Source organism: Echinops telfairi, unplaced genomic scaffold, assembly GCF_000313985.2.
Source record: "Echinops telfairi isolate 266 unplaced genomic scaffold, ASM31398v2 ScPeMD7_7425;HRSCAF=8463, whole genome shotgun sequence".
NCBI lineage: Eukaryota > Metazoa > Chordata > Mammalia > Afrosoricida > Tenrecidae > Echinops > Echinops telfairi.
Window position 1 is genome coordinate 9,030,666 of NW_022111325.1, and position 11,004 is coordinate 9,041,669.

Consider the following 11,004-nt stretch of genomic DNA (forward strand, 5'->3'; position numbering starts at 1 on the left):
TATCCAGACAGGCCTGTGGAGACAACATGCATAAAAACAAGACAGAGCAAAACCAAGCAACACTGTACAACAAAACAGCAACAACATGATTGATCTTTTAAAGCACACATCTGACCATATCACCCTCTAACTCAAAACTCATTAATGATATCTCAGTTCAGTTAGAGATGGCAATGTTTGGTCCACTCAAAATCCTCCCCTCATTCTGAGATTAGAGATATCACAAGCATTGATCTGACCTAAGAATCCTTCTCACTGTAGCATGCTCAGCAGCCGTTACTAATTGATATGGATTGGCACTGAGATGAAACCTTATTAAATCCTTGGCTCACAGGATTACCGTAAATTCAAACTCAGTTTAACACACAAGACCCTTTGTGGTTTGAATGAGCTTATCTTTCTAGCCTTGTATCCTGCCACTCCCAATCCCCTTCCTGTCCATGTCTTTCCTCATAACTCAGTTTAAATACACCCCTGGGCTGAGTCTTTCAGATGAATTGTTCTCTGTGCACTTCTTAGCACTGTGCACACACACGTGTGCTGTCACCCTATTATCTTCTGAAGTGACTGTACCGTTTTACAATTCCACCAGCAATGGATGAGTGTTTCAAATTCTCTGCATCCTCAGCAACACTTTTTATATTTATATTTTCTGTCTTTTATTATAGCCATCCTAGGGTTTGTACAGTGGTATCGCATTGTGGTCTTGATTTGCATTTCCATAACAGCTAATCACGTTGAACATCTTTTCATCTGCTCCTTGGCCACCTATATAGCTTCTTTCGTCATTTCCCCCCCACCCCCTCTTCATTTTTTTATTGAGTTGTCTTTTATTGTTAGATTGTAAATTCTGGATACAAGTCCCTTAACAGACTCACCATTTGCAAATATTTTTCTCCCATTCTGTCAGTTCTCTTTTTACTTCCTCCATGGAAATGTTTGCAGCAGAAACCATTATCTGATCCAAGGTAACAAAGGTTTATTCCGACAGTTTCTTTTAAGAGTTTTATAGTTTTAACTTACATGTAGGATTCTAATTCACTTTGAGTCAATTTACATTTTTTAAGTCATTTCTTTGGACTGAATAAAGTCTTTCACTTTTCCTACTGAGATGATGAAGACAGGGTGATCTCTACTGTGGCAGCTGAAATTTGTATAGAAAAGAAGCTGAGAGGAAGAATGATGAACCAAAAGCTGTGACAAATTTAGAAGATTAGAACCTGATCTCAAGTATTCTAATACTCACTACCAACGTGAATGTTAGTTTAACTCTGTCCCATTTCACTAGTTCAAAATGTTATGAAGTGCCAGAGACTCCCTTAGAACTCAGCTTATGTAGTGTGTTAGCTGTTAGTTGATAAGCGCTCTTATCAACTACTTGTTTCTTTCCCACAGGAGTCTCTCTTTTTGGCTTATCTGCTCTGTTGATCCCTGGGAACTTTGAGTCTCATTTGGAACTCCTGAAGGCCCTGTGTTTGGGCCCAGCACTGATCTACACAGCTAAGTTTGCACTTGTCTCACCTCTCATGTATCACACCTGGAATGGCCTACGGCATTTGGTAAGTTAATTGTGCATTTGCACATCATCTGGGTGAAGGGGATGGGGAGGCTGAGTTAGATCTTTTCCCTCCGCACATAGTGCTGTACTTCAGGTTAGTTGTGCTGAATTTTACTCAGGGACCTCTTGAGGAAAGATAAACAATATCTTCTGTACATTCCTTGGCAGCCCTGCAGGTGGGGGTACAGCTGAACAGTGGGTGCAGACCAGGTTTTCAGTGTAAATAAATTGTGGGGGACCAGCTTCCCTCCAACCAATTGGGTCCAAGGGGTGGTTGTATGATTGAGGAGTAAATTAAAGAGACACGAGACAAGGCATGCAAGAGCTTACCTCTTCAATGGCTACCAGAAGCCGAATGAGGCAGTAATGTATTCTCTCACGAGCTTATATAATCTCAGCCATGCAAGCCACAGTAAGCACATACTTAACAGGAAGGGGTTGTGTTAGAGGCATACATATAACATGAGGGGGATGAGCTAGGGGTATACATGCAATAGGAAGGGGAGGCCCTAGAGGCATACATGTAACAGGAAGGTACATAGGAAACAAGATGGGTGGAGATGGCAACCTAACCTTCCTTGTCCTTGAGCTGGCTTGACTTTAAATGCCTCTGAGCTCTTCTCCAAGGGAGCAATCTATGATCCTTATCAGAAGGGAATGGACCATAGTTAGGGTCAGACAGACGGTAGGATCTCATTGCTCTCAAGGGCAGACAATCTTCAAGCAAGTAAGCTTTTAAGCAGTTGACCTTCAAGCCTATGTAGTAGCAACCATATGCTTGCAAGTAGCACCTTAAATTTGGCTAATATTATTGGGGGGTAAGGGGGTGAGTGGAATGGGATGGGACATCGTGGGGAATAACTTTTACTTAGGAGAATGTGACTGGAAGGCCTCTCCAACCCACTAACATGAAGGTCTCCCTCCATGGGAACCCTAGCCTCCCATACTCCTTAATGTATGAACATAGAGAATTTGGCCGTACACTCTTCCCACTTCTGTTTCCCACAATAAACTCTTTCAGTTAAAAGGATATTACTAAAAGAGACCCTAGAATAGAAGACATTTGTAATGCAAATATTAATTACTACCTGTAATATGTGAAGCACTGTTCTTGACCCTAGGAATTCAGTCATGAGCTTAATAAAACATTGTTGCTGCTTTCAGTCTAACATTCTTGGCAACCCCCAGAGGGTCTCCTCAGATTAAAGATATTAATTTTTGTTATCAGGATGTTGGACTTGTTATGTGCGTGTGTGTGTGTGTGTGTGTTAAGTTATTGGAGAAATTGGGCCAACTTTAACAGAAATTGGGTAATTTTGCCAATTTGACTTTTTGTAACTTACACAGCAGAGCCTAGAGACTCGTGTTTTCTGAATTTCAGTCTGGTCCTATAGACAGTTTAATGGAATCAAGAAAATGAGAGGCTAAACAACCCGTTAAATGAAGTGTATCTATCAACTCTTCCCTAGGGCAGTGTTCAGTTTAATTTAAAGTGACTTTCACTCCCCGAGGGGGAGAAGTTAGAGAGGGAGGGCATTTCCATTAGTGACTTCTTATTCCACACAACATTCTAATGAAAATCAGCTGATCAGCTAGCTTCCTGTGTTAGCATCCTGGCTCAGGAGAGGACTTGCCAACAATTTGCTTTTGTCTGAATAGTAGGGGGCTTTTACATAACCCCAGAACTCAGCCTAAAATTTGCCATGGATTTTGAATCAATGGGTATAAAAGTGCATAGCTAACAACAATTAAATAAGAGAAAATATAGATTGCAGCACATATAATAAAGATAAATAGTGCTATTTCATGAATGTTCTATCTACTGGATTCTTTTTTTTTTCTACTGTTTTCTTAATAAAGTAGATTATTTGAGAACTCTTACCAAGTTTTTGACCACAGAATTTCTCCCCCTCATGTAATGCCTTCATCGTCCTGAGGAACAGGATTTGGAGGACTGTACTTTGGGAAACTGCTATGGATATGTTGTCCTGGAGAATAGTTCTATCTTTTTAGTGTGGAAGCTTTTGTAAGTAGGAGCTCAGTATACCTTTGTAGTCACTGGGTAAGTGAGTGGTAGGGCCTATGGGCTTTGAGAGGGGTGATGCTGAGACATAAGGGTAGATGTGTTTTTCTCCAAATTATGCTGAAAGGAATTAACTGTCTAACAAGTGGAATTCCTTTCGGAAGAAGGAGCTGTGAGTGTGACCAGGACTCCAATTGCTGAACTTCTTTCTCTTTTCTTTGCTTTTTCACAGATGTGGGACCTGGGGAAAGGCCTGAAGATCCCCCAGCTCTACCAGTCTGGAGTAGTTGTCTTGGTTCTCACTGTGTTATCCTCTCTGGGACTGGCGGCCATGTAAGAAGTTGAGAGTCCCAACATCTTCCTATAAATCATTACATAGATCTGACTTCCTGGTTGTTTGTCCTGTCTCCAGCCAGAGCAAAAGTCTCCTGATTTGATTAAACTTTTTTGTGCTTGCAAATCCCCTCAGAGCTCAGTAATAGTAGGGAACTTTGTGAAACCAGCGTAATGGAAAGGTGTGCCATTTCCCCCTCGTTTCTAAAGACGGAGTGGCAGCAACAACTCCCGTTTCCTGCTCTCAGCTTAGAGCCCACTGTGGGCCTGGGGACCTTGAATCTCTCTCCACATTGAACTGTGATTTGTGCTGAGGGTCAGCTTTTGGCTCCGTCTTCCTGAGACAGTGGAAACAATGCCAGCTCTGTGGCCTTCACCCTAGGGGCGGGGGTAGGGGGGGGGTAGGGCTTTGGGTGCCACTGCCTGTGGGTTGCTGGCTTAAAGGACAATTCTATTCATTGGTCAGAACCCAGGGTCTTTAGTGCCCACACACTGTGACTGAAAGAAGAGGGGGAGGGGGGGTGGGAGGAGAGGAGAGGAGTTGGGGAGGGAATCAACTGGTCCCAGCTAGAGGGAGAATGGGAGGGCGAGTTGGCTCTGGGAACAGGTGCTTTGCGGGAGAAGGCATACAGCCTTAGATGCAAGAGGAAGAGCCACCAAACATTGTCATTGAACTTAAGAGTTTGCTTGTTTTTCTATTCTTGCATTTCCAGGAAACAAACTTCTTAATGTTATGTTTTCTAATTCAAGGTCATGTGACATTTCTTTCTGAAACGGAATTAAAATATTCACTTTGTCTTTGACTCTCCTTGAAATCTAGAGAAACAGGAAATTGGTGATTGCAGGGTGGGGGGTGGGGGGTCAGTTTCTTCCTCCCCTCCCTCTGCCCTCAGGTATTCACACCCCATCCCCAATCTTACCTTTCACAGGAGGAAGAAATTGTCTTGCACCTGATCACTGAAACATTTTCAAGGAATCAAGTATAAGTAGCCAGAGAATTAAATATCACATAGAAGCCCAGAGAAGGAATAAGAAAAAGGAAGTTAAGAATGTGGAGAGCCATTGGGGTTATGTATTATAGGCTCCAAAACCTCATTGACAACAATGAGCAGGCACATGGTCTTGTTCAGCAATTATGGTTCTATGAGGGAGGCAGGGGAGTAGTGGAGGTAAAAGCTAACGGATGTGTATGTAGAAAGGAGAGGAGATACGAAAGGAAGGATGGTTGAAAACCTGGCAAAAATTGAATAAGAAATTTTGCTAAGTTTATAATTCATATTGGCCAAACTTCTGAGCACCTAACTCAGTAGGACTACTATTTTGATAGTCTTTGGAACCTGGGTTGACAGATCCATCTTAACCTGTCACTGATTTGTTGGCCATCCAGGTTGCTACCCTAGGTTGGACGGCCCTACTTCAGCTAAGATAGGGCCTTCTGCTGTCTGAACAGCCTTTCTACTTGAGCCCTTGGTATCAGCTCCTCGTTTTTTTTAACCTCCCTTCTTCATGAACCCTTTATAATTTATATATATATATATATAATTTTTTTTTTTTGTTCTTGTCTTACACTGACCACTATCTTCCTTCACCCACTTTTCTGTTGTTCGTCTTCTACACACTACTAGGATACTGTCTTCTACTTTGGTTTCCTCCACCTTCTCTTTTCCATCTTTTCCAGATACACTTCTCAGCTAAACCATTGTACTTCTGACTTGGAAGTTGTAATGTGTATGCTCTCCTCCAAGGTCACTTCCCTTCACTGGGGTTGGGTACAGATAGCCTAGAACAGGGGTCCTCAAACTATGGCCCTTGGGCCACATGCCGCCGAGGACATTTATCCGGCCTGCGGGTGTTTTTGCCCCGTTTGTTTTTTCACTTCAAAATAAGATATGTGGGGGGAAAAAGAAAAGATGTGTGCAGTGTGCCTAGGAATTTGTTCATAGGTTGTTTTTTTTTAAACTATAGTGCGGCCCTCCAACAGGTCTGAGGGACAGTGAACTGGCCCCTGTTTAAAAAGTTTGAGGACCCCTGGCCTAGAAGTTGGGGATCTTTCCTTTTCACAACTGTAGGCCAAGCCCAGAATGGAGGGAAGGGGAGGGAGGCTTGTTCTTTGAGGTTCTACCCTTTTGCTGTGATTCTGAGCAGCATCTTTTTGAACATTTCAGAAGTACAGAATGACAGTCCATCCTTGCAGAAACCTGAACCATCATGATCATGATCTTCCTTATTCTGTTAACCCCAAACCTTCCAAGGATGGATTATAAGCGACAGCCACAGCAGAAAGAAAATCCAGAGCAGTAGAAGATTCAACAATGTTTATTTTTTAAATTTCCTTTGCTTCCACCCCACAATGACCATATTCCTTCACATTCCTGACCTGGGGAAGTGGGGTGAGAGGTATGGTCTTGCTTACTCCACTCAATCTTTAGATACGTTTTCTTTCTCAGTGTGGCCTAGAATCCCTTCTGGAGCCCCAGGTTTGCATTTGGGGCTCTCGGTGAGAGTGGGTCCTTGCCAGCGTTCCAGTGAACACGGGCTCCCAGGGGCACTGTTAGGAGTGGTGGGTGGATTTTGGAGAGCTGGAGTGTGACCTGCAGACGGATGTGGGCTTTGGAGTTGCTCGGGGGAATTGCAGTTTGCGGCTGGGGAGTTTGGGATTATGGTTGTATTTGGTGCTTGCTGCACGGTCTTTGTCATAGTCTTCTTCCCGAGTTTCTTCTGACCGTCTGGATCATGAGGCTGCCATGGGTGGAGTGGAAGAGACAGTTAGGTTTCTGGGCAAGCCCATATTCCCAGTCCAGCTTGGAATTCTAACTTACTTTCTAGCCAAACCATGGGCAAAAGTTCAGATTTCAGGTAAGAGTTCAATCTGATCTACCTAAATGTTTCATAAGGAGCCCTATTAAGTGAGAGGAGGGGGCAGGGAACAGAGGCTGGGGGAGCCCTGGTGGTACAGTTGTTAAGCACCCAACTGTTAACTGAAAGTTAACACAATCTGCTCAGAGAGGAAAACTAGCAATTGGCTCCCATGAGGATCACAGCCTAGAAAATCCTGTGGACATCGCTACTCTGACATATCTGACATTCAGGGCCACAAATCACACTCAGCTTGACAGAACACGAACTACTTCTGGTGAGATCATTACACCCCCCCAGCCCCACCCCCCTGAAGTGTTCTTCAGGCTTCAAAAAAGTGATTAGGGATTAGACAAGAGAAGACAGAGCTGGTTAGAGGTGCCCCCTGCTGGGGTAGTGGTGGTATAATAATAGGCCATTTTAAGATTGAAAAAAAAGTGAGAGAATAGGGTTTGGGATTAGGTGGGAGGAATATATAGATACCTTGCCTAAGATTTCAGGACATAGTCCATTGGAGGCCTTCAGCAAATCAGGATTTTTCTGTATCCATTTGGTGAGGGAGGCAGCACTAGCCATGGTACGTGAGGTCAGAGTCACCCGAGCAGGAGGTATCTTCAGAGGCATTTGCCAGGTACCCATGAAGGAACCCCAAGGACTTGCCTAAAAGGAAAAAGACAAGGCTTCTGACTGCCAGTATCTGACCTGGCAGGGCCTCTAGTCATCTGATTTCTAGCCTTTGCTTAGGAAATGCATTGTAATAGGAGACGACTGAATGAATCCCCTGCCACCCACCCCGCTTTCATTTAGGTTCTTCCCATTTTTTTATGAGGATCCCTGGTGGTATAGTGGTTACATGTTGGGCGGTGATCCGAATGGTGGCTCAAACTTACCACCAAGCTTCTTGGGAGAAAGTTGGGCTTTCTTATCCCATAAACATTTAAGGTCTCGGGGTCACTGAGTCAGTATTGACTTGATGGCAGTGAGTTTGTTTTTTATTTATTTTTTGGAGAATGTTTTTATCCCCTGTCTCTGCTTGCTTAAACACTATCCTTAAACTTACTTTGGTAAATTATCTACTGCATAAATATCTGAAGGCAATTTTTTTCGACAGGTTCTGTTTCATCTGGTGTTAGGCACAACTCTTTGCTGATGAACTGGTCAGAAATCTGGGGCATGCATTCTCCAGTGCAAAATAGAATGAATTTCTATTTTCCATGCAATGGCTGTGAGAGATCGCAAATCTACCCTATTGTGATAGAAATGGGGATGGGTATCTCACCTTGGAGCGGGGCACTGAAGGTAACAGGTGACCTCGATCATCGGCGATAATCTGAGTATAGCCTTCATGGGAAGAAATGCTCTGGGGTAGAGATGAGAGTAGTACTTAGGAAAATAGAATGAAGTGGGAGGAAGGACCCAAGAGGCTTGAATTAAACCAGGGAAGAGAGAAGTGGTTGATGGAAAGCTAAAAGGAGTTCTGTCCCTGGGAGTTAACAGAGGACATGACAAAGGATAAGGAATTGGCCTTGTGGGTGCACGGAATACCTCTTTTGTTGACTTGCTGGGAGACCAGTTCTGCAGATACTTGGATGAGAAAGCTTTTTCATACTGTGGAGAGAGAGAACCCTTGTGAGGATTAGAGGCCCCAAGCCCAGGTGAGGACCAAACACGCAAGGCTTCAACTCACTGGAGAAAGATGTCATTTATGTGGTCTTAGAAGTACACTCTCTAGTGTAATGGATGCTAGACATGTGACAATTGATTACTTGAAGTATCACTAGCCTCAAAGAGGTTCTCTCTAGGTGTAAAATATGTACTAGATTTTGAAGATTTAATAACCAAGGGGAGAAAAAAAGTATATATTTAATGTATACTTTTACAACTTGATTACATGTTAAATAATACAGGATTAAATATATTATTATTTTTTTAATCATTTTATTAGAGGCTCATACAACTCATCACAATTGTGTAAAGCACATTTGTACATTCATTGCCCTATTTTCATCTTGTGTAGCTACTAGAAAACATTTGTGGCTCACATTTTATTTAATTGAAGCAGTGGGTTAGTAAACTGGCTTATGGACTAAATCCATGCTGCTACCGATGTTCAGATGGCCTATCAACTGAACATGTTTTTTATGGGTGAATATTTACAATCAGTTTGATGAAAGGGAACACTAACTTTTTTTTGTAACTTTAAACAAATTTTTATTAGAAAAAGACTCACATTAATTGGTTATTTCTCTACTTTGTGCACAATTATTCTTACTACACAGAAAGGCTGCTTTTTAAATTCATCTAGTGATGGGAAGAACTCAAATCCTGATTTTAACAGACTAGTGATTTAAGTTGAAAGCAATGCATCCCTCCCCAAGACCCCTTTGCAAGGGGGTCTCCAGTGGCCTGCAAATGGGCTTTGGGTCTCCACTCTGCACTCCCCCCCCCCTTTCACTATGGTGAGATTTTTTTGTTCTTACACACCTGTACCAGGACTGTACAATGAGTTTTTCTTCCAAAATACAAAGTAAATTATCTGCAGGCATGGATAGTGGCAGCAGTAAACCATTACATATTGTCAGCTGTAACTAGTAACTTCCCTTTGTGGGCCATCACTGAAAAATTATTTTGTGAATTTTGTTAAGAATCTGCATTATATCTGGCTTTGTCACTTGGCCTGTACAACCGAAAATATTTACTATCTGCCCTTTGACAGAAAGCACTTTAGTGACCCCTAGTCTAAACCCCACCGCCAGTCTAAAGCTCCAGTCTAAACCCCAACCCAGAGATGCCTTGCTAGTCTGTGGCCTCCCTACTCTGAGTAGCTAAAACTATTCAGTGATCACTATCCTGTGCACAGGGTCAGCCACAAGGTAGATCTGGAAGGCAAATTTAAATATTGAGAACTTACCTGGTTAGCACTGTAGTTAGTAGCCATGATCCTGCTACTTCTGCTGTTTACCCTTGTTACCTGGCAACCTCAGAAGGCAACCAATCCAGCACTACCACCCAATCAGCAAGGGCTGCCTTTCTCTTCTACCTCTGTAATTCACTTCCTTAGTTGACACTGTCTCTACCCTCATTCCTCAAGAGACTTAGGTTCATTGTCATTTTAGAGGGGACAATAAAAATGAGAAAATTAGCTAAATTTCAGCCGAATTTCTTTTTCTAGCACAACTTAACCCTTACTTAAGAACTTCTGAGTTGTCTCTGGAGGCCTTAAGGAGCCCTGGGACCCTAAAGGCTTTAAGGGACCCTTGGGAAGTGTGGTGAAGCCAGAGTTCTGAACTGGTTCATTCCTGCATGACTCCCTGCCAAGAATTTATCTTCCCCAGATAATCTGAATTAGAAGCTACATTTTAACCAAATACCCAGGTGGAAATCAGTACATTAGGGGTGGAAGTGCACATTCTTAGCAGGGGGTTGAATCTGCATGAGCCTATTTTAAAGCCCCTTCCTACTTTCCTTTTTTTTTTTTTATCATTTTATTAGGGATTCATACAACTCTTATCAAATCTATACATCAATTGTGTAAAGCACATTTGTACATTTCATTGCCTTCATCATTCTCAAAACATTTGCTCTCCACTTAAGCCCCTGGTATCAGGTCCTCATTTTTTCCCATCCCTGTCCGCTCCCCCCCTCCCGCATGAGTCCTTGATGATTTATAAATTATTATTTTATCATATCTTGCCCTGTCCGACGTCTCCCTTCACCCACTTTTCTGTTGTCCGTCCCCCAGGGAGAAAGTCACATGTAGATTTAGATCCTTGTAATCGGTTCCCCCTTTCCAACCCACTCTCCCTCTACACTCCCAGTTTCGCCACTCACATCACTGGTCCTGAAGGGATTATCCGCCCTGGATTCCCTGTGTTTCCAGTTCCTATCTACCAGTGTACATCCTCTGGTCTAGCCAGACTTGCAAGGTAGAATTTGGATCATGATGGGGGGGCGGTGCGGTGCCGTGCGGAAGCATTTAGGAACTAGAGGACAGTTGTATTTTTCATCGTTGCTACATTGCACCCTGACTGGCTTGTCTCCTCCCCAAGACCCCTCTGCAAGGGGCTCTCCAGTGCCCTACAAATGGGCTTTCAGTCTCCACTCTGCACTCCCCCCTCATTCACTATGGTAAGATTTTTTTGTTCTGATGATGCCTTATACCTGATACCTTGGACACTTCGTGATCGCACAGGCTGGTGTGCTTCTTCCATGTGGGCTTTGTTGCTTCTGAGCT

The 11,004-nt window shown here is 43.1% G+C and overlaps 2 protein-coding genes across 3 annotated transcripts in view; one reads left to right on the forward strand and one right to left on the reverse strand.

Moving 5' to 3' along the window:
- Window positions 1-3,966, forward strand: part of SDHC (succinate dehydrogenase complex subunit C) — a 50,137-nt gene extending 46,171 nt beyond the window's left edge. Inside the window, exons 5-6 of the mRNA XM_004716542.2 lie at window positions 1,396-1,559; window positions 3,814-3,966. Coding sequence (XP_004716599.1) covers window positions 1,396-1,559; window positions 3,814-3,918 — 269 coding nt within the window. The 3' untranslated portion in view covers window positions 3,919-3,966. The remainder of the gene's footprint in view (window positions 1-1,395; window positions 1,560-3,813) is intronic.
- A 2,246-nt stretch (window positions 3,967-6,212) lies between these two features.
- CFAP126 (cilia and flagella associated protein 126) lies at window positions 6,213-9,720 on the reverse strand. Of its 2 annotated transcripts, XM_004716564.3 has the most exons (5): window positions 9,682-9,720; window positions 8,316-8,378; window positions 8,050-8,130; window positions 7,254-7,430; window positions 6,213-6,653 (listed from the first exon to the last, which is right to left on the reverse strand). In XM_004716564.3, the coding sequence occupies exons 1-5, from the start codon at window positions 9,706-9,708 to the stop codon at window positions 6,333-6,335; spliced, it is 669 nt and encodes a 222-aa protein (XP_004716621.1). In that variant the 5' UTR covers window positions 9,709-9,720; the 3' UTR covers window positions 6,213-6,332. The 2 variants fall into 2 exon arrangements, with proteins under 2 accessions (XP_004716621.1, XP_045154415.1); XM_045298480.1 differs by lacking the exon at window positions 8,050-8,130.
- Between the last annotated feature and the right edge of the window lie 1,284 nt (window positions 9,721-11,004).

Bases quoted from the DNA above. Each gene is read 5' to 3' on its own strand.
- CFAP126 (XM_004716564.3), bottom strand. From the start codon at position 9,708: ATGGCTACTAACTACAGTGCTAACCAG. The intron at 8,379-9,681 runs GTAAGTTCTCAA...CTCTCTCCACAG, and splicing joins CTAACTACAGTGCTAACCAG to TATGAAAAAGCTTTCTCATC. The intron at 6,654-7,253 runs GTATCTATATAT...CACCCATGGCAG, and splicing joins GTCCTGAAATCTTAGGCAAG to CCTCATGATCCAGACGGTCA.